Below are 26248 nucleotides of genomic sequence, written 5' to 3'. Positions count from 1 at the left end.
TTTTGCTGTCCGTCCTTCGATGTTGTATATTAGATCCCTTGCCTGTTTTGTAAAAGCAAGAAGTTTGCACTAAGTTGAAGCAGCACACAGTACCCACACAAAAGTACATAATCACACTTTCACAGCTTATGTAAGCATCTTTTGACTCTCTCATAGACAAGTCAGGATATCTGCTGTGTGGTTTTTGCCCTCTTCAATGTTGTGTGGGCAACATTGTTTCTGGAGCGCTGGAAGAGGCGAGAGGCGGAGCTGGCCTACAAGTGGGGCACGCTGGACACCCCCGCTGAGTCCTTGGAGGAGCCCAGGCCACAGTTCAGGGTGAGGATAGTTACAGAAGCTCAGACATGCAGCAGTGCGTTAGCAGCTTTGCTTTGACTCCCAAACATTCATAGTCACTTTTGAAAAACCCTCTACACTTCTCAAAAAGCTTTATGCACTAGCAGTGACATCACCTACAGCAATTCTTTCATTTCAGTGCTATAGTTCCACTCTCCCCCTGTTAAGTTGTTGAGTTTTATCAGCAAGCACTTGCGCAACACTAGAGAATCGGCACACACTATACCAGGAAATGTGATCATGTTTACAAGAGGAGGGTGTTTTCACACACCATGTGCTCTGAGAGGAGATGGGGGAAGGCAGCCTCTCTCCCGCCGCCACACGTTTCCTGTTTTGTGGTATGAATAGAGTTCTGGGGAGGGGGAGTGGGTGGGCCCTTTGAAAAGACACATGGGGTATTGTGCTAACATGCCCGGCTAGCTCAGTCGGTAGAGCATGAGACTCTTAATCTCAGGGTCGTGGGTTCGAGCCCCACGTTGGGCGATAAACCTTTTGAGGAGTTACTTCTGGCCACAACAACACCATAATGTGAGATAATAAAGAACCTTATAAAACCAGAGCAGCTTTGACTGAAGTAAAAATCTCTTGACTAAGCTTTAATTGCTGTGAACAAAAAAAAAGAAATGCAATCAGACAAGAAATCAGTTATTATGGAGCACATCTTGCACACAAATTTGTGATCATCCATTTTCCAGTTAAGATGATTGCAATCATGACACAATAAACTGTTTCTACTACCCTCCCTGACTGTTTTTTTCTTCCTTTGCTGTCTCTGCAGGGAGTGAAGCGCTGCAGTCCTGTTACAGGCTGTGAGGAGTTCTACTACCCACCCTGGAAGAGAGCTGTGTTCAGGTGGCTGGTCAGCCTGCCCATCTGCCTCCTCTGTCTCTGTTTTGTCTTCCTCGCCATGCTCCTCTGCCTGGAACTGCAGGTCGGAACAGATAACACAGCATTCAAGTTTAATGGAAAGACAGAAATGGAGTTGATATAGTCTGGGGCTGATAAATGGGCTTGATAATGTAAAAAAAAAAGAGCTAAAATCCAGCCTTGCAGTAAACATCATTAATTATACAACAGTTAAGCAACAGCAAGACGCACAGAGCAACATTACAGTGTGTTATATGGCTCCACTTGAATCTGTAAATGATAACAACATCAACAGGTTAAACAAAACACATCAAACATACTTCTTGCCAGCTCATATTAATTTAATAGCCTTTTAAAAATAGCTGTGGGTTTTGAGACTTACGAATGAATAGGACTGATTAAATATTTATCATATTCAATGCACTTTGCAGGAAGTGGTGATGGAGATTCAGGAGCTACCTGGTATCACAAGATTCATTCCCAAGATACTTCTGGCTGTTACTGTAACCGTGTGTGATGAAGTCTATAAGAAGATCGCTTACTGGTTGAATGACATGGGTAAGAGACACATTAGTGAATTATTACCTCTGTGAAACACGATAGAGACAGACACCTGAGCTAACACAGCTAACAACAGCAGAAACTAATGTGTGTTGAACTATACATAAATTATGCAAATGTGTGTCATGCAAGTTGGAATGACTGACAAGATGTTTGAAGAACAGTGTTTTCTGTGGGAGAGTGAAGCTTCCGTTGTTGCAGACTTTGACCTTTTTATCTTTAAAGACCTTTTACATGCTCAAGAGTAACAAACTGAAGGGGGGGGGGGCAAAAAAGCATAATGTCTCCTTTAAGCTGTGATGTTCCTGTCCTTTCCATTCTCAGTGTGAGATCTATGAGGCAGTTAAAGATAAAAGAACCTTTTTACTGTCATTCAGCTGCACAGTTAACAATGCTTCTCCTATATTTCTTCCTCCAGAGAACTACAGACTTCAGAGTGCCTATGAGAATAATCTCATCATCAAGATGGTTTTTGTAAGTCACGCCTCCTGCTCTTCTGTTTGAGGCGAAAAAGAGACATTTCATCTTGGTTGAGTAATTGTTTGACTTCCTGTAATGTTTCCTTTTTTATGTGGTTGTATTACAGTTTGAATTCATCAACTCTTACCTTAGCCTTTTCTACATTGGGTTCTACCTCAAGGACATGGAACGACTGAAGGAGGTAACGGCACCTGTTGGCAGCATCCCAAACATTAACTCCTGAGAGCTAAGCTTAGCCCCACACTCCTTAGTCACTGTTGTACATCTGCCTTTAAAGCTTTTTCACGTGGGACATATGCAGTTCAAAATGATGGTGTTCATTTTTCCATACAAAATTCTTGCTAATTTGAGGCAGCCAGCAACCGTCAGTTCTGGTTCGCATGAAGCTAACTGATTGAAAACACTGTCTCTGGCAGACTTATGAAGAATCTTTTAAAGGGGATCTTAAATACACACTTGCTGGCTACATAAATGATACTTTGCTGAAAGAGGCTATAGCTGCAGCCTTAGGCCTGAGGTCATCCTCATCTGTGATGATCCATGTAGAATACAGTCAATAAAGAAATGTTATTCCAGTGTAGAGCTGGTTTATTAAGTATTATACATATGATAAGGAATAATGTAAGATCATAATGTTGTTTTACTCTACTATAACTGAAATTCCAAACAAGATTTAACTTTTAATGTTTTTAATATAAGAGAAAAATACATTTTAAATGAGTCGTAACAGATCTGTTTGTCATGCAAAAAGCTCTGGAGTAAAGTTGGCTGAATTATCCAGAGCCAGCTACAAAGGGGCAATATACCCTTATACATAATGCCAGTCATGAACGTAAGCTAACCTGTAACCCCAAAAGCAGTTACATTACCTTATGTTATGTTCTTTTAGTTAATACAGTAGGTACTGGAGGAAGCTAGTTAGCAAACCCTGTAGTGAAGGTTAAGACGAGGGGTGTTCACTACCAGATAACACTAAGCCCTACACACTGCACCTTTAATGTGCTGATGCTGTAACTGTCCTGAGATGATGCCAGGCAGTGAACTGAATTTGTACCTTCGGTCAGACTGAATCACATACGCTTGCACTTGATGAGCGTGTGAATGTGTTCATTCAGCACAGTAACAGAAGTTGTCCTGCTCCTCACAGATGCTCGCCACTCTGCTGATCTTCCGCCAGTTCCTACAGAACATCAAAGAGGTCCTGCAGCCATATCTCTACGAGCAAAACAAGCTGGGCGTCTTCACCCCAAAGGTGCTGTTGGAGCTGCTCCAAGCCATCATACTCAAGTATGGCCGCCTGGCTCTGGGAAAGGCCCAAGCCTCAATGGCTTATTCTTTTCTGGGTCCCAGGGGGATCCCTGTCAGCCACACCGCTAACGGTAACCCAGAGCCAAGGAGAAGAGGGGATCTGAAAGCCGGATTCAGGCTGACAGAGGAAGAGTGGGACATGAATGACAGCGCTCTGAAGCAACGTAAAGTCAGCTTCACAGAGAAGGTTGACTACCAGGATGTCAGGACGGAAGCGCAGACGATGTACGAAAACTCCCTCGAGGACAGCCCCACACTGGTAGAGGACGGGATGGATCCCTCAAGTATCTTTGACAGCTGTGATGAGGACAGTGACTGTGAATCGCTGGGTCAAGTATGTGGTCTGTTTCATACTACGATTTATCATCCCTACTTTTTAGCGTTTTGGCTTATTTCTATCATGTAACTATCCAGTACAGTTCAAATTGTTCATATCCTATCATGTCTTTAGAGGTTGATCTCATTCTTGCAGGTAGTATGCTAGTAGATCCAGATTAAACTATGTAAGATATTTAAGTAGTCACAACAAAAAGTATTGTAGTCTAATGTTTACTTTAGCAGGCGACCAAGGAGAATGGCACTGTGTCCTCTCCAAAGGAATCTGACTCTCTCTGTCAGAGAAGAAAGAATGTTGGTGAGGCGAAGGAGGATAAAAAGTCATGGATTGATCCACCAGAAGAGCCCAAAACTGTCACTCTGACCCAGGCTGAGATTGAGAGCTGTATGCAGACGTACGAGGTGGGCCTTATTTGACTAAATCGTTAATATAGCCACTACTATATAGCTACAATAAACTAATATTGCTTTATGATGTCTGACTTCAACAGGATACGCTTCAGGACTACCAGGAAATGTTTATTCAGTTTGGCTACGTGGTGCTCTTCTCGTCTGCGTTTCCCCTGGCGGCCATGTGTGCTCTGATCAACAACATCATCGAGATCCGCAGCGATGCCCTGAAGCTCTGTACCGGCCTCCAGAGACCCTTTGGACAGAGAGTGGAGAACATCGGACAATGGCAGGTCAGTCGTTTGGTTTTGGAAAAATGTCAGTGGATCCTCCGGGCCACATCATGGGGGCACGTGATCACATCGGCCTTTACGTTTCTCAGTTCAGTTCAGTTCAGTTCAAAAGGGGTTTTATTGGCATGAAAAACAACAATTTTGCCGAAGCATCTTGTCCAAACGTTCGGACATTAATAATAACTTAACACAAACACTAACGCAACATCAAGACTGATTTACATTCATTTACATTTATATTAATTATATATACAGTATATCTTGCTTGTGTGTCGGTCACTCACTGTCTCTCAGGCATGTTGATATATATTGGGCAGAAAGATATGTCCTGTCTCCTTCTCCCAGGAGGGTTTTTAATTTTTAATTCTCTCTCTCTCTCTCTCTCTCTCTCTCTCTCTCTCCATCAGACTGCTATGGAGGCCATGGGCTTGATAGCCATCATTGTTAACTGTTACCTGATTGGTCAGTGTGGGCAGCTCCAGCGTCTGTTCCCCTGGTTGAGTCCTGAGATGACCATCATCTCCATCGTCTTGCTGGAGGTATGTGCCGTATTGTGTACTGTAAAATTCAATCGTGTCCATGGAGGGTTTTGTAGTTTTTCAAGACTGTAGTTTTATATCCTTTTAAAGGTCCCATATTGTAACAAGTGAGATTAAATTACCTTTTTGATTTGATTATTAGGCAGGTGTAGGTCCCATGTAAATACTTTGAAAGTACTAAAACACTTAGTCCACAGAGAAATGTGCTACAAATGAGCCATCAGGGTAGATAATGTGTTTTTTTACATTAAAGTACAAAGTACAAACCTGAAAATGAGCATGATATTGGACCTTTAATCTGACAGAAGAAGTGGAGGTGTGCATGGCCTGCTAATTGTTTTGTGACTTTGTAAAAAACTTCAAAATTGTTTTTTTTAAACCATCTGTTAACCCAAAACCTCACAGCAGAAAACAGAATGTAATTGTGCCTTGATGTAACTGTGTGTTGAGCCTGTCCCTCTTGTGGTCTCGGTGGTTTACAGCACTTTGCAATCCTCCTAAAGTACATCATCCATGTTGCCATCCCTGATATCCCTGGCTGGGTAGCAGAAGAAATGGCCAAGCTAGAGTACCGACGAAGGGAAGCTTTCAAGGTATAGTTGTATCATAGCTTGAAAGACCTTCGGCCAAAGAGAGGCTTGCTGCTGGCTGCACTTTTATGACATATTTCTATACTTGTATCCCTCTGTGTCCTTTGGTCTCTTGGTGTGCATTGTCCGAAATTGTACACAAGTGCACCCTAACAGCAAGATAACTGTATGTGTTTGACTATGTTTGTGTGAGTAGTGTTGTATCACATCAGTGGCACTTGTCTTGATGGTGTGTAAGATAAGTGTTCTCAAGAAACAGAAATGTATAACTATGAGCAAAAGTCAGCATTTTTGGTGCAAACAAGTCCAAAACTGCTTGTTTGTGTGAACACAGCACACAGCTCAGTCAGTCCTAAGAAAAACTCTGATCTGACTCAAGTTCAATCTTGTAATCAGTGGGGGTAGAACTGTTTAGATACTTAAGTAAAATTGTAAATTTGGAGTTTGAAAATAAATTCCTGCAGTCAGACTATTGCTGAAGCGTAGGTGTCTGACGGTATTATTACCAAAAATATGCTTAAAGGTCATAACATGGTGATAACATCTTTAAGTAGGCAAATCATTGAAAAAATGACACACAGAGTTTGTAGAAAGGTGCAGAGTAAAGTGATCTCTTCTCAAAAATATTATGATTAATGTGAATCAATAATGTTTGTCACATCCAAAATGATTGTTTTCTTTTTCTCTGTGTAAGAATTCTGAGGGTTGGTCCCAGCTTCTACCTAGATTTGTCAGCCAATAGTACAACGCTGCTGGTATCACATTGTATCTGTGTCTTGTTAGTGATCAAGAGTCTTCATAGTTGCCAGTTTGTGGGATAAAAATGAAAAAATGGCTTAATACTGCAGTATGCGCCCAGCATAGCTAGTGTTAGCAGCTTTAACCATAGCAAGTGTTAGCACTTAAGGGGCCAGTGATTTAAATAATAGCAGTGTTGTAACATGAACGTAATGGAAGGGGGAGATGTAGTGCCACATTTAGTGGGTGAATGTTCAAAAAAACCTTTCAAGGATGGGTTTCAGCAGCAACAGCACCTTTTTTCCTTCAGACCATTAAGGAACACTTAAGGTAATCAGTCAAATTTAAATTCAACATCATTTATTAGGACAAACACAGTTGTCACTGCGTAGGAAGGGGGGTGAGAAGTAACCTGTGTCAAAAGCTGTCAGTCTCTGAGCCATAGTGGTAAATGTACTATTCACACTGCTGCTTTTAATTACTCGTCCTCATCCCGTTATCTCTTTTCTCTTCTATTTTATTGTGTCCTTTGCCGTCTCTCTCTTTCTTTCTGTGACTCTCTCTGTCTCCTCCTCCGTGTCTTCATCTCAACTCCCCTCCCCATTTAGAAGCATGAGCAGCAGGCCCAGCAGCACTTCCAGCAGCAGCTCAGACGTCGCCGTGAGGAGGAGGAGCTCCATCGTCAGGCTGAGCTGCAGGCCGAGGCCCGTCAGGAGAGCGACTACCACAAGGCAGACTCCCAGCACCAGCACCACCATGACAAAGCACCGGGCGGCAAGCCAGGGGACAAACCCAAGAGACCCAGCTCTTTGCTGGGAAACAACAATGTGATGAAGCTGAAGCAGATCATCCCTCTCCAGGGGAAGTTCTCCTCCGGCACCTCACGCTCACCGGCACAGTCCCCGACAGGAGGCGAGGCGAAGCTCCCTGGATTCCTCAAGTTCTTGAAGTCGCCCGAGGTGAAAAAAGAGCCAGCGGTGGCTGTCGGAGCCACTCCAGGGTCGACGGTGACCTCCTCGGTTCCCCCTAGTGGCCAGGACAGGTCACAGTCCCCCAACAGGACATTCAGTCCTGGGAAGCTGTTCAGTTTTAGCAAATCAGAGGGGACTGTGGTGTGTGTGAATGGGACACAAACAGTGGCGCAGCCTGCTAACACTCCCAACAGAGCTGACTTAAACACAAGCGTGGAGGAGTTACCCTCCAATGAGTCAGAGAAAGGAGAATCAAGACAATCGACTGACTTAGAAAATGCTGGCTCGAAAAGTTAATAACTGTTCACCTGTACTGATGTAATAATATGAACAGAAAGCAAATGTACAAATGTTCAGGCAACACTGAGAAACAGCAACACACCTGTACTGTAGGAGCTCACATTAGTCACATGGACCACATGTAAGGTCGATCTAGATGCAATTTCCTTCACACAGAGTATTACACTGTATCTATTCCCACTTGATTAACTAGCTTCCATGTAAAATATGTACAGTAAGTGTTACTCCTTGAATGGGGCTTGGAAACCTTTACTAAAGGTTCAAATACTGCATGACTGCCTGGATGTCAACATCACCGCAACAGGTTCCATCGATGTGACGGACGTTTTTTCCCACATACCAGGACCTGATCACCAGTAACATAAACATCAGCTTCCCATTCCAGGTTTGTTTCTCGTCCTGATGCCTGTACTGAATGCATGTTACGTTATGAGCATGCATCACACGTCGCCGTCATGTCTTTTCAGTCGTGAAGCACTTTCAAAGCCATTTTATTCCTCCGCAATAGGTCAGATTATACTCACTGTGACCATGAAAATATATTCTATTTTTCTTAACTTTGATTTTATATGAATTATTTTACTACATAAATTAGTGAATGTACTTCTAAAATGCAAATAAATCTCACTTGAATAAACGTCCATCACGAGTTAAAGCGCTGGCTGGTTCTGTTGAAAGTTAACTGGATGGCTTCATGTAAACTACGCGTGTGTGAACTCAATTTTTAAGGAGGATTAGAACACTTGAATTCAGAGAGGAATGTTGCTAAAAAAAATAAATAACTACAACAATAAAAGCTCTAGGAAGGAGGGATTTTCTTCAGTGTTGTTTACTATGAGTCACAGCCTTTACTGTATAGTGTAATCTGTACAAGAACAAGACCTGAAATCAACAACAATACAATTATACAATAAACTCAAAGCAAAGCATTTAACAATAAACATATTTCACACTTCAGGGGGTGGAAAACAAACCATATAACAAAAAGTGAAGCACTCTTCTATGAAGGTAATACAAAACATTGCATTCATCTGGTTTAAATTTGAACATACGGTGTGTATTCTAGTTGACTCATCTGACACGCGCAGCCAAGCTGAACAAATACTGTCACTTTTGAACAGCAATCTGTAACAAAAGTACAAATGTGACTAATCGACTCAACTGACAGTCCTGCCAAACATTATTATTAACTGCCAAAAGAGGGTTTGTGTTGTTTGTTGCCACGATTAAACTAAAATTAGAGAACTGAATTCCAGGAATATTTTCCCTCTTTCTTTAAAGGGGCACTGTGTGGTGTTGGAGAGGAAATTAAACTCTGAATTTTAATAGTTACGATATTAAAGAAGGTAATAATAGGAACTCAGAAATAAATTTAAAAATCCATAACTTATGAACAAGCTGTTCCCAGAGCACTGTGTGAAGCTGGAGAGGTGGCAGGGTCCACCACATATAAACAAAGTAAAACGGTATGAAATTGTGTTGTCTGTTAATGCCAGTTTGTTTATTCAGTCATGAAAACGAAGCATTTGGGCATAAAAAAACAAGAAGAAATCAGTCAATGAAGATTCCTGTCAATGATCTTTCTGTTCTGATCCCTTTTTCATCCCCAAAACTGCATAGTGCACCTTTAACACTGCAAGATTGACAACATTTTTGCTAATTCCTCTGGGAATAATGTATGGATCATGATGACAAAAAAAATCTGGCATATTTCGGTGGCTGGTATCAATGGCTGAGTACAATTTTATGTAGATCTGAAGAACTTAAATTATAGTAAAGCAGTTCTGGGCTGGTTAAAATTTTGCTTGATTGAATTAATGTGGAAGTCGGGCCTTGGTGGAGTTACGCACTCTACAGAGTGACATTCTAGTTGAAAATTTGGTATACGCACTCTTGAACCACGCACAAAAGGTGATATTTCAGAGGGTCATTGAGTCAAATGTTTGTTGGTTTTGGTTCCCCAGTGTAACAGAAACAAATACGGCTAACATGGGGAGGAAAAAGTCAGAGTGAGTCACTGTCTTGCTTCCTGATAAATGGTCAGAACGCTCACAATATACATACTGTACAAATATACAAGACTTGTGGAGCATAACAACGAGCCTCACCGACTTTATGAGCAGCAAACACAGATTGTGTTTATTTAGCCCTGCTGTCAAAATCATGCAGATCAACACACACTCCCTCATTACGACTCAAATTATCAACCTGGTTCAGCAAATGTGAATGGCACATTTATATCAAGGATTGACAGCAGTCTTTACGCGTAGCCTACACATCATTACACACCTGTTTCATAAAATATTCTGCTAACAACTGCTGCTTATAAAGCGCCGATTTCGAACTACTAAGCGTTAAACTTAGAATATGGCTACAAAATCTGCAGGTCACACTGTACAAAAACTGTTTGCATCCTCCGGTATGACTGTATTGGCTTTGAACATTTGAACATCCTTATCAAAAACACATGCTAATATCCATTCAGCTCGAAAGTGGTTCATTATATTCTTTACCTGAAACAGCGATGTAAACCAAGGGGCCCCTCTAAGACATGAGGAAAACACACTCACTTCTATTTAAGGCAATAAATCATTGTTCATCTGGAGAAAAAAAAACAATTTCTTTCAGAACTTGTGTCTTCCATGACAAACCCTGAAGGGACCATTAAATCTAACCAACAAGAACAGTGCAGTCACTGTTGTGACAGTATTGATCACACAAAGGATGAGCTCAGATAAAGACTCATGGGTCACTCTCCTTACATCATTTAAACTACAAAACCCTAATGGAGAAGGAGCCACAAAAACACGGTCGCTTAATCATGTACATAGACTTAACTTAGATCGTGCATATTTCGGAGATGGTGTGAGTGACTACTGCTGTAAACCCTTGAACAGCAGCAGAGGAGCGATGACTTTACTCTCTGCATAATGAAAAGAAAGCTGCGTGTGCATGAGTGAAGGAAAACCAGGGGGGTTGAGGGATAAGGAGGTAGATGCAAGTTATTTTTAAACTACAAAGACTTAAATCTGAGGCAGAGGTGTCTTGGAAGTAAAGAAAACACTGGGGGACAGTAGCAAACAGACCTGTTGGTTAAGGAGGGAATCCGAGGTCAAACGCACACATTAGGACCGGTGTTTCTGGGATTAATGTTGTGCCGTCTGTGGTCTGAAACATATTGATCCTTGTGTGCTTCAGTGTCAAGGCCTGGGTGTGCAGACATACATCCTGCATCTGTGCGTGCATTTTGTTTGAACAGATCAGTCCCTGCTGGGCGTGCATCAACAGCGCAGACATTTATGAATCCTCGTTCAGCTCCCGACTGTCTGTTCTGGCGATTTTCCGCGGAGGCGCCATGTTCTCCCCATCTGTCTGATCCTGCTCTCGCCTTTTGGCTGAATTCTGGTCAAGTAAGACAGAAAGACATTCAACAAAAGGGTGTTCATGGTCATAAATACTGCAATCTGCGCCAACGTCCTCTCTTGTTTTCATGCAATTCCTTTACCTTTTTGTCCCACTGTTGATGCAGATATCGCAGCAGGATGTTTGTCTTCTCTGTGACGATGACTGAGGAGAGACAACACAGACACTGATTAGATTATGAGAGACGCAAAGCTAAAAGGTGGAGTGAAGTAAGAGGGCAGCTGAAATCGGCTCCTCCCACAGAGGGTATTATCTTAAAGGAGACCTATTATACTGTGCACGCGGATGATCTTGAAAGTTATTAAGTTCAAAGTCTGCACCAACAGAATCTCCTGTCTCCCACAGAAAACACTGCTCCTGGAACGCTTCATCAGCAGTCCTGCCTTTAATTCTGTGCCATCACACTAAGTCAACCATGTCACACATTTGCATAATTTATGACTTGCCGCTAGTCTAGCATGTAAGAATTGACTAGGCCCAGCTGCTCTGTTGTTGTTAGCGGTGCAGGGTCAGACGTGTGTGAGCTGACCAATCACAGCAAACCGGGTATTCAGGAGGGGGCAGGAGCTGAAAGGCTACAGTGATGAACAGTATGAGAAAAACAGCTGTGTTGTTTGAGCATTTAAGCTTGTGAACCTATCCTAGTAGTAACCCAACTTAAAGCATAATATGTCTCCTTTAATACACAATCTGAATTAAAACAAGACAGGAACTGGAAATGACAGTGATTTCATCTGAAGGATCCCTGAAGCTGAGACCATTATGAGGCAAAAAAAAGAGAGATTTGCTTGGGGGGTGCGCTCTCTTCCTCAGATATAAATACATTATGTCATCAGCCAGCGTACTTACTCTGCTCTGATGGATACTCCCGGGTTGGGAGATAAACAGATGGCCGACGGTTCTGAAACAAAATTGCGATCCATGTTAGTCTATGAACTGGCTAGAATTACCAGATTGTGGCCACATTTGTGACGTTATGGTGGTTTTAATGCAGCACTCTGAGAGCAAACGAGATGACTTACTGATGCTTTACATACGGAGTCTGCATGAAATCTGCTGAAGTTGTTTTTGTTGTAGACAGGCAGTCCCTTCAGGAAATCTCCCTGAGAACAGAAACGAAAATATGAACAAAAGCATTTCGCAGACCAGCAACGAATCGAAACCTGGTAAGACAAACCACCGTAGCAGAGATACTGAAATAGCAAGAGAAGTGTAACATGTATTTACAGTAAGCTACGTCCGATTTGCCACAATATAAGCGATATGTATATCGAAGCTGATAAGTACCAACAAATCAAGCCAACATTTATGGCTACATTTACACGTTTAATAGGCAAAGAACCGGCTGTGAACCCACCTTCTCCATTTCTGTCCGAGTCACGCTCCTCGCACTGAGCACAGCGAGAGTGAAAACGGGCAGATGCTACTGTTTTAGCTGGCTAGCCACTAAGCCCTGTTGTCTTTGTCGTAGCCAATATACCAGTCTGTTTTCCTGTCCGACAGCTTCTTGTGACCGCAATAAAACACAAACTACGTGTGTCTGTGATATTATCGCATCACGACACCTCGATTCAGTCGCAAATGTCCACTCGTGTAAGGGTAATTACAAAAAAATTGAAGTTGAACGTCCTTTAGAGGCTAACTGCTACTAGTTCACAACTCCATTTTTGTTGTTCGTCTGCTCGGGGGCGGGTGCCTTCTGAGCTTCGAGGTACCTCATTGGTTTAGCAGTGGTAGACGCGTGACGAGAGATGAAAAGCAGCACGCTGATTGGCTAGAAAGTGATTATGTAACAGACCAATCCCCCAATCGAAAGGGGGTTGTAGCATGAAAACAACACAAGTACTTTCTACAGAAGTGTAAAGCAATCCCTCCTCTTCAGCGGTGTGATATGATTTTCACCCAACATTAGAAATAAAGGGGCGATATGTAGCTTTGGAGACGAAATTAAAAATCAGGAAACATTTACAATAATAATGAGGTAGTAATACAAACTCCAGAATATCCTTTATTTCCAAATAATAATATAAACAAGCTGTTCTCAAGAGGAAAATAAGGTCCACTGCTGGAAGCTGAAAAGGTGGCAGAGTCCATCAAATATAAAGTAAAACCGTATGAAATTGGGCTGTCCAATTTATTCAGTCACGACAACAAAAAATGTGTATTTATTTTGTTTTGGCATAAAAGAAAAGTCAATGAAGATCTTTGTCTTCTGATTATAATTTCTTCCACGAAACAACATAGTGCACCATGTAACTAAAAGGTCACTGGTTGAATTCTGGGTTATCCTGCCTGACCGCCTTGCCACAAATATCTCCTTTACACTCACTTGAGAGTAATCCCTTTAACCAGGTCCCTAAATATCCCATTAATGCTTAGTGCTCTCTATTTTAACTGCCTTCTTTAGAAGCTGTAGTAAACTGTAGTTGGCAGTTAACTTTGAAGGTCGAACTTTGTCTCTTGAAGCAACAAAGAAGAAACCCCTGTCCACCCACTTGTTTAGAAGATTTTTTTTCCAAACACAAATGTATGTTAACTCTGCAGGGAAGGTTATTATTTCCAAGTCAACCATAGCTGATGTTTTTTCATTTTAGAGCAACTAAGATGACAGCATATTTTTATAGACACATTCTTCTTTGAAGCAAATGATTTCACACAAGTAACAAAAAAGACAAAGTATAAATCTTTTAACATGTATTTATTATGAACAACACATTATGGATCAAATATAACTGGGTGAAATTACCAGGCTTGTTTTTCAACCCAAAACAAATGCAACTTGTTTCAATCTTCCGCCCATCATTAATGCATTGGGCATGACAAACCCAGCCACACCCAGTATCAGTCAACCCAATACACAAGGTCTTTGCTGAAAACTGCCAGCATTTCAGATCCAATGTCTATTTCCAGAAAGTCTTGCAGGTTTTCCAATGGGAACCCTCAGTGTGAAAGTGATTTCCGTCCCTTCAACATGCGCCGTAGGAGCACCTCAATGCCGCCGCGTGAGCTCAACCTCTTGATCCAACCGTGGGTCCTCTTGCGTTTGATGTTCTTCGGCTGGTACTCCGTTCCTCTTTTTTTGGTCCGTACCTGCTGGTATTGCCAGGGAAGCTGTTGGAACACTCCTGAACCCTCAGCTTGTGAAGAGAGTGGGCCACATCTGGACATCTGAGGTCCTGCAGCTGCATTGGACACCATCCAGTTGCTGAATAATCTAAGGTGAGTTGCGCCAGTTACAGCAAGGTCACCTGTAGGCATGCTGTTAAAAGAGCATGGCACAGAGCAAATATTATTTTCTGTTATCAACATTGTAATACTGTGATTATATCAAGTTGATTTATATTTCTGGTGCTGCTACTGGTGGAGTAGTTTCACGCACAGATCCCAAGGATTGGTTTACCATGATGATAGGGTTTATGTGCAACTTAAAACAAATTTTAACTGCTACATTAATTACATACACATGTATGCTGACATTTGGTGGTATTCTTTAAAAAAAGAATAATTAAATAGTGAACGGATAGTCAAGTGAGTTGCGCACAGGAATTACAGCATTACAATCACGGACCATGCATCACAAAATGAAGTGAGGATCTGGCTTTATTGTAAAAGGCTGATGGTTTGTCACTACAGCCAACCACTTCTCGATCTGCTGCAGCTACATTACAACATACTTTTCGTAGTACATTATTAACACAGTAACTACACCACCAAACATCACCTACACCTTCAACGGGAACTGAATCCCAATGAAACCAGCTAGGTAACTAGCTTCATGTTTAACTAGCCACGCTGCTAACGTGCTGCTAAGCTAGCTAGCCAATATTAGCCTCGTAAACAAACACTAGCAGTCGGCTGTTTGTCTGATGTGAACGCACGCGAGCTCTGTTACCTGGTGAAACTGGTTATTCCACGCAGTCGGAACAAAGACGACCGTATAATGTTCATTTTTAGGTTTTTACACAGTTGACACAGGTATGAGAACTGTGAATGTCACAGGTCTGCCTCCCCACCTCCGAATACCAAGCTAAATGATTGGCTCGGAACTTCTAGCCAATTGAAACGCTCGTTGCAAGAGCTGGTTGCTATGCTGCCCTGAGCAGCGTCTTTCAGGTCTTCTTTTTACTATTTTTCGAAGCGTTGCCACCTCGTTTCTTCGATCAAAAGTCTTAAAGGCGAAAACAACGGCTAAAAAATCGAGGGTCATGTCTTGCGCCAAGTATCTGCTGACGGAAGATGCTTCACAAGGTAAGCGGCCATGTTTGAAGGCAGCCTGAGAGGACGCGCTGCCTGAGAGGGTGGATTCAGGGTATAAAAACAGTAAGTTATTTTCAGGTTTTCGTCTATTGGTTACATGGTTTTAAAAACTGTAACGAATAAATCACACTGCTGTAGGTGCAGTGATCATTAACAAGTGCAGCACAACACTTCACTCCATTATCGGCCTGTTTCACTCAGACAAACATTCAAATAAGGTTATTACAGTCACCAACTTGTAGGGTTAAATACCCTGAAACCTGCTGAGGGTTTCCCACAAAGAACCTTTTGGGCATGTAGACTTACCTTTACTGTAGTGTGAACTAGAACCAAACTGAAGTCTCAGTATGATAATACAGTACAGCAAACTTCAATACAACATTATGAGATTAATTAGGAAATGAAAGAAAACTCTTTTCTCTCTCTTATAGCTTGTCATATGTCTTTCCTGAGCTCATTGCCTCAGTAATAAACACTGAGGGATCCTGTCCCGTCCATACCTGTGCTGGGATGTCCTCACAAACATTATGTTGGATACACTATTTTTAATGTTTTTTCTATAATAGTCTGCGTTCGTCTTGTCTGGTGCTGTGCCCTGTTTAATAGTTACATGTGTTTCATGTTTCATTGTTTCCTCATTTTGCTGCTTTTTATGATCTGATGTTTTAATCAAATTTTAAACTGAAATACCTGTAAATAAACACTGACTGGCTTACTTTTAATAATAATAATACCTGTACTCATATAGCACCTTTAAAACCAAACAAAATGCTAAAGCAGGAAACTCTGTAGGCTGTCAATGCAAAACAGTCAGGCCAGACATAAAGAAGCTCAGACTAAGGAGAAGTTGAATCAAATTCAAGATACTTTATTCTTTGTACAACTGTGCAAAGAAAAAATAAGTGACATGGCAGCAGGGAGCGCTGTTAAGAAGAAAGCTATATATTAAAAGAAAAAGAGGAAGAAGGAGAAAATATAAACTTATGTACCCGAGGTAGATATTTCAGAGTGAAACAGTACTCAGGTTGGCAATGTGCAGATTAACAGTAATGCAGCACAATAAAGAAGGGAAGAGATGAAATGCACAAAATGTCAACATGAGTTAATCCAAATATAAGTAATAAAAGCAATAAAACACACCCAAATCACATGAAAGCAGTTAGATACGGATACAAACTTATGAGGAAAATCCGGAAAATACTTGTAGTCTAGGCCCAATATAATAATAACAGAGGAGTTTTAGTGCCTGTTTGGCCTCAAAAAGGAAAATGCCCCCGCAGAATAAGGTTTTTGTGGGAGGGTTAGATTCCCTCCATTTTACCTGGCATGTTAACTGGCTTGAAATATTTTCACATCTGTTCATTACAGCACCAATGGGTCCCATGCATAAACATAAAGTACAAAGTGTAATTTACATCGGAGGCCAAACAATAACAGAAAGTACACAGTTGTTGGCTCACAGCCTCTCCGCCCCGCACACATCACAGCTGGCGGTTCCGTGACAGGCACCGGCCTGTCCCAGTTCTCCCAGTGTCTATGTGGGTCCAGTCAGAGACGGGCGGCTCATGTTCTTGTCACTGGTTCGAACCTGAAGGTCGTTATGCGCATCAGTGATGCGGCTCCTGTAATAATAACCCCTCCTCCAGGTGTCACATTGGATTTTAAGCCGTCACGGTTGTAGATCATTAGCTCGACCATCACTGTTATCACTCCAGTCACTTTCTGTGCCGCAAGCACGCGCGCCCGCGCCCACTCGCCGCACACGCGCCTCGCTGCCTTTGTCAGCCTTGGCAACAAGGAGACGAGCCTCTCCCATTGGCCTCCTCTCGGCGCTCGGCTGCCTTCGGTTCGTCCTCCTCGCCGCCGCTCGGGAGCGAAAATGCCCGAAGACTGGCGCTGCTGCTGCGGATGCAAGGGCAGCAGGGCTGGGTAGGGTCTGGCCTGAGTGCGCAGTGGATGCTGAGGGAGAGAAAAACCTTGCTCGTCGTCGTGATGGGTGTCTTGTTGAAATGCAATAGGCACAGACTGACGGATGCACGCTTCATCGTCAACTCGAGCCCCTCCGTGTTGTTTGGCAGCGGTCTGATGAGGCCAATGAGGAGCGTGTTCTGTTTCGCAGCATCCCAGGCTTAAGACAAATTGTTGCACCAGATGCAGCGTTTCCCCCAGTTTCAGGTCATCTCTCGGTGCAGATTCCTAATCACTCTTAATCATCAGTAAACCTGCAGGTAAGGAAACGATTCCTATTGCATGGTGTTATCTGATTAGCCAGTGTTTATCAGGATCGATGATCAGATGCACGATTATTGCACGCATTTGACCTGTGACGGCAAAAAAATGATAAAGCTTCCAATAATATGCCATAGAAGCACCAGACCTCCACTGACTTTTAATCATTTTTATTAGTGATGCATGTTGAGGGGCCTGTGCATGAAATGAGTGAGGAATGCCCTTCACTGCGCATTTGTATTATTGTGAAATATGATACATACTTAATGATTCAGGTGAAATATTCGGAATATGGAGTCTATTGCAGCCTGTGTCTTAATGATTTGGAGTCCCATCCTTGCAGAAGCTATAGGACATTTGTGATTTAGGTCTTTATGACAAAATGGGGTTATATTGGTCTCATTTTTTGCATATATACGCATCTCGTGCAGACATCATGTCAGACTGCGCCTGCTGTGCCATGTTGTTGTGAAAATAGAGCAGCACACTTTGTACCTAATGTGTGTTACACTACTGTAAGACTTGGCCGACATACCAACCTACATTATTCTGCAATGCAGACAAGAAAAATAACATGGCTGAGTAAGCGCCACAATTCTTGTCTGGAGGGTTTGTGGGTTTCAAATGCGGGTCCCCCCCCCCCAAAAGCTTTGATCAGATCCTGGTTGACCGTGTTGATGGATTGTAGGTCAGGAGGAGAATCCCTCATTTGAATGACACAGTCTGTTCTTGCATCGGTGCAGAGATGCAGTGAGCGTTATGTGGTGAAGAGGCATCTTTACTCTGGGGTTATCCAATAATAAGGCCAGGCGATGTCCCGCCTCGCTGTCAGAATACTGTCACCATCAGACTGAGTGATCAGCTCCTGTAGGACTCTCCTCAGTGGACACTTTTACCTCATCAGGGACCACTTGTAGCTGATGTGTCACCACCGATGGATTCAACATAGATGGATTTTGATAAATACGATGCAGCGCGCTGCAGCTGTTGAGACTGACAGACTGTCTGCTTAGTGCGTTGACGCTCCATTTTGATGCTTGTTGTGAAGAGACGGCCCTCTCAGTCCACGTTCACGTGGCTCCTCGATGTAACTGGATAGCACTTGATGCGGTGACCTTCAGACCATCCTTTCACCACCACCAACAACACACACAATCGCACTCACAGGCACATGTACATTTGAATCCCTTTGTAATTATGCAAACCAGGTCCAAGATCTCCTCACTGTAGTGCCTGACCTCTGGAGGTGTGTCATTACCCTAATCAGCCTGTTGTTAAAACCATCACCTTGTTGACTTTGTGTTTTACTAAAAGCAGACAGAACTAACAGAAACTAAAGACTAAACTATTGCTAAACTATTTGTTGTGAATTCATTATAGTGGTGTTGTTTGGATGATTGATACATGTACAAGAAGAATATGCATTCAAAAATAAATATGCCTCAAAGGGGCATTATGTAGTTTTGGAGAAGAAATTGTGAACTTAGAATTTAAATAGTTACAATAATAGTGAGGTAATAATACAAACTCATGACTGAATAAACAAGCTGTCCTCAGAGGAAAATAAGGTCCCCAGAACACCGTTTGAAGTGAGAAAGGTGGCAGGGTCCACCACATATACACAAAATAGAATAGTATGAAACTGTTTAGTCTTTTAAAGTCAGTTTGTTTATTCAGTCATGAAAACGACAACAATCAATGTAGGTCTTTCTCTTCCCCAAAACTGCTGCACCTTTAAACATTGACTTTACGTATTTTGATTATTTGTAAATGTACATGTATTTTTAAAAAATAATTTGTATTTTCAATCCATCGAATTGTATTGTATAGGTTTCATGTAAAGGGTCACATTATGAGTTAAAATGAAGACATTTGATAACAAGATATGTAATTTATTAGCCAATTTGAAATCACTTTTGTGTAAAATACATTGTGTTCATGTAGAAGTCTCCCTTTATTTTAAAACATAAGAGTTTCATAAACACATACGTTTATGAATAAGTTTGCATTCATCGAATTAAATCACACTAAGTTATTGAATGTATTCACATTGACTCAACATGAGAAACCTTGCATTAAACACAGCTATTTACACTGAATTTATATAACAAAACTAGACACATGATTTTATGGAATGGAAATACTTAAAGGTGCAATGTGTAAGAACTGAGCACCTGTTGAACTCATACTAAACAAACAGTGGGCAACGTATCACAACAGTTATCCTCATCTGTAGCTGCTGTCAGCTAGTTAGCTCAGTTAGCCATGAATCCAGTGGTCCAGACTGGGAGAGCAGAGCACCAGATGAGTGTTGTTGTTTACACCATTCACACAGGAATGTTGGACCAGAACAAGCTGGGACTAAATACACCTCTTTATGTCAAAACTGTTATTTCTTTACATTCTGTTGATAATTAGAAAAAAACTTCAGTCATTATCAACACACCCGCACTGATGGAAAGTCAGATGAAGTCTGGAGCTTCACAGCAAAACAGCGTCCTCCTAAACGAGTGAAATGGATGGGTAGTTGTTTTAGAACGTGAATAACAACGCAAAACATTCAAATAGAATGGCTCCATACTACTCGTCTGGGATAATCCAAGTCTTTGTAAACCCTGAGATTCCAAATTGATATCAAAAGAGGTGCTCGTGCGCCAATGCTAAAGCTTTTAGCTTAGCAGCTACAGTGAAGTGTTTTGCTTCAAAAAAGGTGCACATTACGTCTTTTCAAATCAATTTTGGGTCTCAGGGCTTCCAGACAATTGGATTACACTAGACGGGCTGTTTGGAGGCATTTTATGTTCTACTTTAGTTTTTTTTTTAAGCAAGTCCCCATCTACTTTAGCTGTTTAGGAGAACGCTGCAACAATGTTTTGCTTTGAAGCACCAGAAAAGTTTTGTGGACCACAAAACTTCACCTGACTTTCTTTTGGCACAGGTGGTGTAGATAATGACTGAACTGTCTGTTTTGGTTGAAGTGTTCCTTTAATCTGGAGACAATCCCTCCTACCGAAAAAAAAGGGAAGAAAGAAACCCCAGTAAGCATGATGAATACAATGAATGACGATGACTCCCGATTAGTCACAGAAGTGTATATGTCTTTATTAAAGTTAATTATCTGTATATTTTAATACTTTATATATATTAAGAGGCATGAAACACAATCATAACATGTAACATGATATGCCAGTTATCTTTAATGTGCATACTGCCCTCAGTTTCACAGTTTCTGTAACCAGGAAACAATAAACTCTTATCATGTAGATGTAACTCCTCTCACTCTGTTTCCTCAAGATAACCAGCCTGTGTTCATATGAAAAAATGAGAACTAATGCCGTTTTATCCCCCCTCCCCCATCTCCACTGGAAGCAGCATAGATCGAACAACTGGCATCATGCCGTTATGAGACATACAGCTGGCAGACATGTACACAGTCATGCCCTCTGAGTGGCTTTTTCTATTTATATTCATCCTGACCATGTGAAAAGGACGGCTTATTAATAGCAGACGTCTACACTGCGTTTGCATGTGAACGGTCAGTCTTCACTGACACTGACACCGTAGTACGACACAAGTATTATGTTTTATGTTGTCTGCTTACGGAATACCTGAATGTCATTCTGCTGAGTCACCCAGGTGAGTGTGTTAATGGAGCTTCACAGAGGCTGGCGGTGCCTGTGGGGTTTTGGATTTGCATAACGGTTTTAGAGGCCATTGAACCAAAAGCATCCTCGCTGTTTTGTGTGTTTCATTTCTCTCCACACTGCCCGCGGTGGGATGAAAGGATAGAAAGAGCATTTCATTGTGACTGTGTTGCTAGGAAACAGCTCAGGTCCAATATTATGGGAGCCAAGCAAGGACCTAGTTTCTTCACGCTGAGCTGTTGACATTTGCAGACACTGCGACGGGAATTAAACCTGGAATCATTTATAATGCGCGTGCGAAAAAGCTAGTAACAAGCTTCACAAGCCCACCCACACACAATGTCTGTTTTTTACATTTTGTGTTCATGTAAACCTACATATTCTGTCTGACCCTGTTTATGCAGGGGGGCACCATGCTGACCAGTATCACTGAGGGCATACTGTGCTGCCTGACTGGAAAGGCAGCCAGCCTGGTTTTGCCCCTGGAGTCGACACAACCCTCCAATGGTTTTGAGTTTGTGGAGGTGAAACCTGGAAGAGTCCTGCGTGTGCGACACATCGTCCCTGAGCGTCAGCCCGTAGTAACAGAAGAGCAAGTGGCGGGCAAGGAGAAGAGCCATGACTGCGAGGATGAGAGCTCCCCTGAGGATTTTCAGAACAAGATCGATACCAGCAGCAGTGTCCACTGCAAGAGGAAGATCACCGTCTACCGCAACGGCCAGCTGGTGATTGAGAACCTCGGTGATGTTCTGCACTCTGAGATCCTGCAGTGTCAGGATGGGGATCTGGAGCCGTGTAGCACTGTCGAGGTGGAGCTGGCTGACTACAAAGAGATGCCCTCTTCTCCCGACCCCAACCCTGTTCCCCCTCCGGTCCCTCCTGCCCTTGGGGAGCAGAAACCTGCTCCACCTCCTCGCCGCCGCCGCCGTAAGCCCAAGCGCACGGTGCTGATCGACTCGAAGAGGGTGATCTCGAGCTGCAAAGGGACACACTCGGACGTAGCGCTGTTCTTCGTGCACGGTGTGGGAGGATCTCTTGACATTTGGGGCAGCCAGCTGGACTTCTTCTCTCGGCTGGGCTATGAGGTCATTGCGCCAGACCTGGCGGGACATGGAGCCAGCACTGCCCCGCAGATCGCAGCCGCTTATACTTTCTATGCCCTTGCAGAGGATCTTCGTGCCATCTTTAAGAGATACGCTCGTAAACGCAACATTCTCATCGGCCACTCATATGGGTGAGGATTGAATGAGTCACCACTGGAAATAAGCTATTTTACATTAAAGGTGCATTATGTAGTTTTCAGAAAGAAATTTTACTGAATGAACAAACTGACCTTAAAGGACAACACTCATGCTGTTTGACTTTGTTTGTATGTGGCGGACCCTGCCACCTTTCTAGCTTTAAATAGTGCTGTGGGGACCTTATTTTCCTTTGAGAACAGCTTGTTTATTCAGTTTTAGATTAAATACATATGTCTGGGTTTGTATTATTACCTAAATATCATAAATTTATTTTCCAAAACTACATGGTGCCCCTTTAAAGTTCCTTCCCTCTTGTAGTAGTGATTAACATGCTGGGCTCATCTCATTCTGTCTCTTCCAGGGTGTCATTTTGCACCTTCCTGGCCCACGAATATCCTGATCTGGTCCATAAGGTGGTGATGATTAATGGAGGGGGTCCCACCGCTCTGGAGCCCAGCCTGTGCTCCATCTTCCAGCTGCCATCTTGTGTCCTGCACTGTCTGTCACCCTGCCTGGCCTGGAGCTTCCTCAAGTGAGACCTCATATGAAAAGTGAAATTGTCATCAGATTGTTCACCCAGTAGTTCCAAGTAGCACTTATTTATTTTCCCTGTAACTCACAGAGCTGGATTCGCCCGTCAGGGTGCCAAAGAAAAGCAGCTGTTGAAGCAGGGCAATGCCTTCAACGTGTCTCCGTTTGTCCTGCGAGCCATGATGAGTGGCCAGTACTGGCCTGAGGGGGATGAGGTCTACCATGCTGAGCTCACCGTGCCTATCCTTCTGGTTCATGGCATGTGTGACAAGTTTGTGCCCATGGATGAGGACCAGCGCATGGCAGAGGTATAGTATACCCTCATGACGTGCTGTTGAATTTGAAACATTTAAAGGATAAGGTCACCCAAAAAATGTTAAGTTTAGCCATTATCACGATCAGTCAGGTTTAGTTTTGTAGTCCGTAAAATATTTCTGGAGCTTCACAGCAAAACAGTGTTGCAGCATTCTCCTCAACAACTGAAGCAGATGAAGACTTGTTTTAAAATGTAAAGAAATGCCAAAAAAATCATGTAAAATGCCTCCATACAGCTTTTCTGACATAATCCACCAGGGGTGTGTAGATAGATACTCAATTTTCATTTTTGGATGAACTGTTCCTTTAATGTGCTGCATTCATTTTTGGCCTCTTTTCTAGATCCTCCTGTTTGCCTTCCTAAAAGTCATCGAGGAGGGAAGTCACATGGTCATGATGGAGTGTCCTGACACTGTCAACACCCTCCTCCATGAGTTCTTTCTATGGGAGCCTGACATGTCCAAAAAAGACAGCAGCAAGACAGACACAGAGAAGACTGTTGCTCTCACTGACACTCTCCACACACTGAAAATCAATAGGTCTATGGACAAATAACCAACAGGGAGTCTAGTTTTAACACGGAAACCAAGCAGAGGGCCTTTTTCGGCAGGTGTTCTTTAGGCTGCTCCCAGGCTGAGAGCTGTTATAAACAGGGCCACATCTTAAGGATGCGGACGGCCACTGGTGCTCAAAGATAAAGCAAGACTTAGGCATGGTGCCAACCAGAGAGTGATGGAACGGACATAAAGATGAGAGGAATGGATGCAATTACACCGTCAGTTTGAGCTTCGCTTTTTGATACCAGTTTGTGCTCCATCCCGTCATGTTTGGAAAACGACACAACACCTGGAGATCAGAAGGACTTTGTCCATTCGTGATTTGTGTGTGTGAATTGTTTCTGGTGAGGAGGTGACTTCTGCAAGGTGCAAAACGCATCAAATCCATGAAATGGTGTGTGAATTTAGTCACATTTTATCTTAAATATTCTGTGCTGCAGAGCTGCTGTTTTACCTTTACACAATGGTCTTACATCTGCTTTCAGTGAGAAACTGGAGATGTGATATGCAGTAACATGAGGAAATACAGATCCGATTCACTAGTATGAAGGTGAATGACAGCTTATAGTTAAACTCAAGTGTTTATAATAACAGCCTTTTATCAGATACTTACTGGATGGTAGTGGCAAATGGGTTAAAGACCTTAACTATATACTGATGTACATGCAAAATGTAATTAATAATTGCACCACATGAATACATAGACTACATCATGACAGAAAGTCATTGCTCATCTGCAATACAGCCACCTATTAACCACTTCCTTACAATATGCAGTGTGCACCATCTCAAACACTCACACAGCTGTCAACAATACAATTGACTCATCTCTTTCAAAATGACAGCAATTTATTTTCATATATATTGAACTCTTACATAAAATCTAAATCCAAAAAGCTATGTGTGTCTATGTTAAGCACAATGTAACCAATTCATAGTTGCATGAAAATTAAGTAATATACAAAGGGAGATGTGTGTGAACTGGTTGCAAACACAGGTGTGAACAAACATGGATGAGAAAAAGGGTATTCTCCTATCTTCTAGCAGCCATTTCTGTAACAGTATGTAATATCCTAAGGATACAAAGTACTGGAGCCCTGCATGACTTCAGAATATGAAAAGGTGTGAGGGTTGTTTCAGATAATATATTCTCATATTTAAAAGTCCCTGTGGGTTCCTCTCTAATCAAAAAAAAGTGTTCCTTTAAATGTGTATGAAGTATTATTTTGCCTTTATTTTGAAATGTCAGCAACTGCCATTAAAAATTGTGGTTGTATTGACCGCTTTAAGCTGATAAATGCAAAACTAGAGTGTGTTCCCCTACTACTCTCCAGTCCAACATATTTATCTAATGGTGTCAGACAGAGAGAATGAGCTGAACATTATGCTCACTGGAAGACATTCATTCATGGGTGCTGCTTTGTCTCATAGTGGGACAGTAAGACGTGAATAAAAGCACAGTGTGATGTGTTCCCGGACAGCGCTAATCTGCTGACTGGATATTTGAAACTTTTTTGAGTAGCAGCAGGTGTAATCTGGTGGATTTGAGACTGAGTGTCCAGAGCTTCAAATGTCCAAACATGAGTTAGCCAAAGGAGGAGGTCCCCCCAAAAAAGAGGGCCATCTGGACTGATCATGGTGGTCCATTATATATGCATTTTGACAGGATGCGGATGCAACATGACTGGTCTTATGCAACTGGAACAAATAGTAAGAAAACAGAGTGGAAATAAACTGACCTGGCACTGACACCTCAAAAACATTATATATTCTCTGTGGACTTTCCAAATACCAACAAGTGCTGCTGATGCAATGTACTGTACGTCTCCTTTGGTGTAAAAGGTCAGTAAAACTGTATGGACTACAGGGTGCACATGTACTTCCTCTTATGCTAAAAGTGTGCAAATACAAATTGTCAGTGCTCATATGTGCTATATCTTTTTTGTGGTTAACAAAAAATGTGTTAATGTTATTGTTGCATTTATTCATGGGAATCATAATGTATGCACTGCCTGAATGTAGATGCATATAACATTATATAGCCTATCGAAACCGTTGGATTCAGTGTATGAACGTGCCTTTCCCCGGCATGAAATAAAAACAGATGTTCACAGTCTACCCAGGATTTTGCTTGTCTTTGACTAAACGACATCAAGGCTGCAGCTCTGGAGGTAGACAGGGTCGTCCAGCAATCAAAAGGCTGTTGGTTCAGACCCCTGTGTGTCGAAAGTTGTAAAGGCACTTTGAATCGTCAGTATACTGGGAAAGCAAATCGAAATTGGAGGCATTTTTAGAAAGAGATTATATGGGTGATGAGGAGATTATTTCTTCAAGGACTGAAG

General features: G+C 42.3%; 4 protein-coding genes and 1 non-coding gene across 20 annotated transcripts in view; 3 read left to right on the top strand and 2 right to left on the bottom strand.

Annotated features, from left to right (window-relative positions):
• Nucleotides 1-8352, top strand: part of LOC119011385 (anoctamin-8-like) — a 44381-nt gene extending 36029 nt beyond the window's left edge. For 10 of the 14 annotated variants that reach the window (XM_037084451.1, XM_037084449.1, XM_037084450.1 and 7 more), the window contains 11 exons: nucleotides 157-318; nucleotides 1115-1267; nucleotides 1635-1761; nucleotides 2183-2238; nucleotides 2351-2425; nucleotides 3392-3886; nucleotides 4111-4290; nucleotides 4380-4571; nucleotides 4979-5110; nucleotides 5593-5703; nucleotides 7047-8352. In XM_037084451.1, coding sequence (XP_036940346.1) covers nucleotides 157-318; nucleotides 1115-1267; nucleotides 1635-1761; nucleotides 2183-2238; nucleotides 2351-2425; nucleotides 3392-3886; nucleotides 4111-4290; nucleotides 4380-4571; nucleotides 4979-5110; nucleotides 5593-5703; nucleotides 7047-7706 — 2343 coding nt within the window. In that variant the 3' untranslated portion in view covers nucleotides 7707-8352. The remainder of the gene's footprint in view (nucleotides 1-156; nucleotides 319-1114; nucleotides 1268-1634; nucleotides 1762-2182; nucleotides 2239-2350; nucleotides 2426-3391; nucleotides 3887-4110; nucleotides 4291-4379; nucleotides 4572-4978; nucleotides 5111-5592; nucleotides 5704-7046) is intronic. The other 4 variants (XM_037084459.1, XM_037084458.1, XM_037084455.1 and 1 more) reach the window with 4 other exon arrangements.
• On the top strand, nucleotides 747-819 carry trnak-cuu. The gene has a single exon. It is a non-coding gene; the product is annotated as a tRNA-Lys (tRNA).
• A 170-nt stretch (nucleotides 8353-8522) lies between the features above and the next one.
• LOC119011387 (DET1- and DDB1-associated protein 1-like) lies at nucleotides 8523-12823 on the bottom strand. The gene is made up of 5 exons (XM_037084466.1): nucleotides 12490-12823; nucleotides 12155-12235; nucleotides 11982-12033; nucleotides 11215-11276; nucleotides 8523-11111 (listed from the first exon to the last, which is right to left on the bottom strand). Exons 1-5 carry the CDS (start codon nucleotides 12496-12498, stop codon nucleotides 11007-11009), a joined length of 309 nt encoding a protein of 102 aa, XP_036940361.1. The 5' UTR covers nucleotides 12499-12823; the 3' UTR covers nucleotides 8523-11006.
• Nucleotides 12824-13811: 988 nt separating this feature from the next.
• On the bottom strand, nucleotides 13812-15183 carry mrpl34 (mitochondrial ribosomal protein L34). Its single transcript, XM_037083311.1, has 2 exons — nucleotides 15025-15183; nucleotides 13812-14391 (listed from the first exon to the last, which is right to left on the bottom strand). The coding sequence occupies exons 1-2, from the start codon at nucleotides 15078-15080 to the stop codon at nucleotides 14073-14075; spliced, it is 375 nt and encodes a 124-aa protein (XP_036939206.1). The 5' UTR covers nucleotides 15081-15183; the 3' UTR covers nucleotides 13812-14072.
• Nucleotides 15184-15227: 44 nt separating this feature from the next.
• Nucleotides 15228-26024, top strand: abhd8a (abhydrolase domain containing 8a). 3 transcript variants are annotated; one of them, XM_037083307.1, is made up of 5 exons: nucleotides 15228-15380; nucleotides 21667-22496; nucleotides 22865-23035; nucleotides 23126-23342; nucleotides 23692-26024. In XM_037083307.1, the coding sequence occupies exons 1-5, from the start codon at nucleotides 15369-15371 to the stop codon at nucleotides 23902-23904; spliced, it is 1443 nt and encodes a 480-aa protein (XP_036939202.1). In that variant the 5' UTR covers nucleotides 15228-15368; the 3' UTR covers nucleotides 23905-26024. The 3 variants fall into 3 exon arrangements, with proteins under 3 accessions (XP_036939202.1, XP_036939204.1, XP_036939203.1); XM_037083309.1 differs by having other exon boundaries at nucleotides 15318-15452; XM_037083308.1 differs by lacking the exon at nucleotides 15228-15380 and adding an exon at nucleotides 16281-17617.
• The last annotated feature ends 224 nt before the right edge of the window (nucleotides 26025-26248 follow it).

The sequence above is a fragment of the Acanthopagrus latus genome, chromosome 21 (assembly GCF_904848185.1).
Source record: "Acanthopagrus latus isolate v.2019 chromosome 21, fAcaLat1.1, whole genome shotgun sequence".
In the NCBI taxonomy this organism is placed as follows: Eukaryota; Metazoa; Chordata; class Actinopteri; order Spariformes; family Sparidae; genus Acanthopagrus; species Acanthopagrus latus.
The sequence above is the reverse complement of the archived record's forward strand: the minus strand, read 5'-3'. Positions and strand labels throughout refer to the sequence as shown.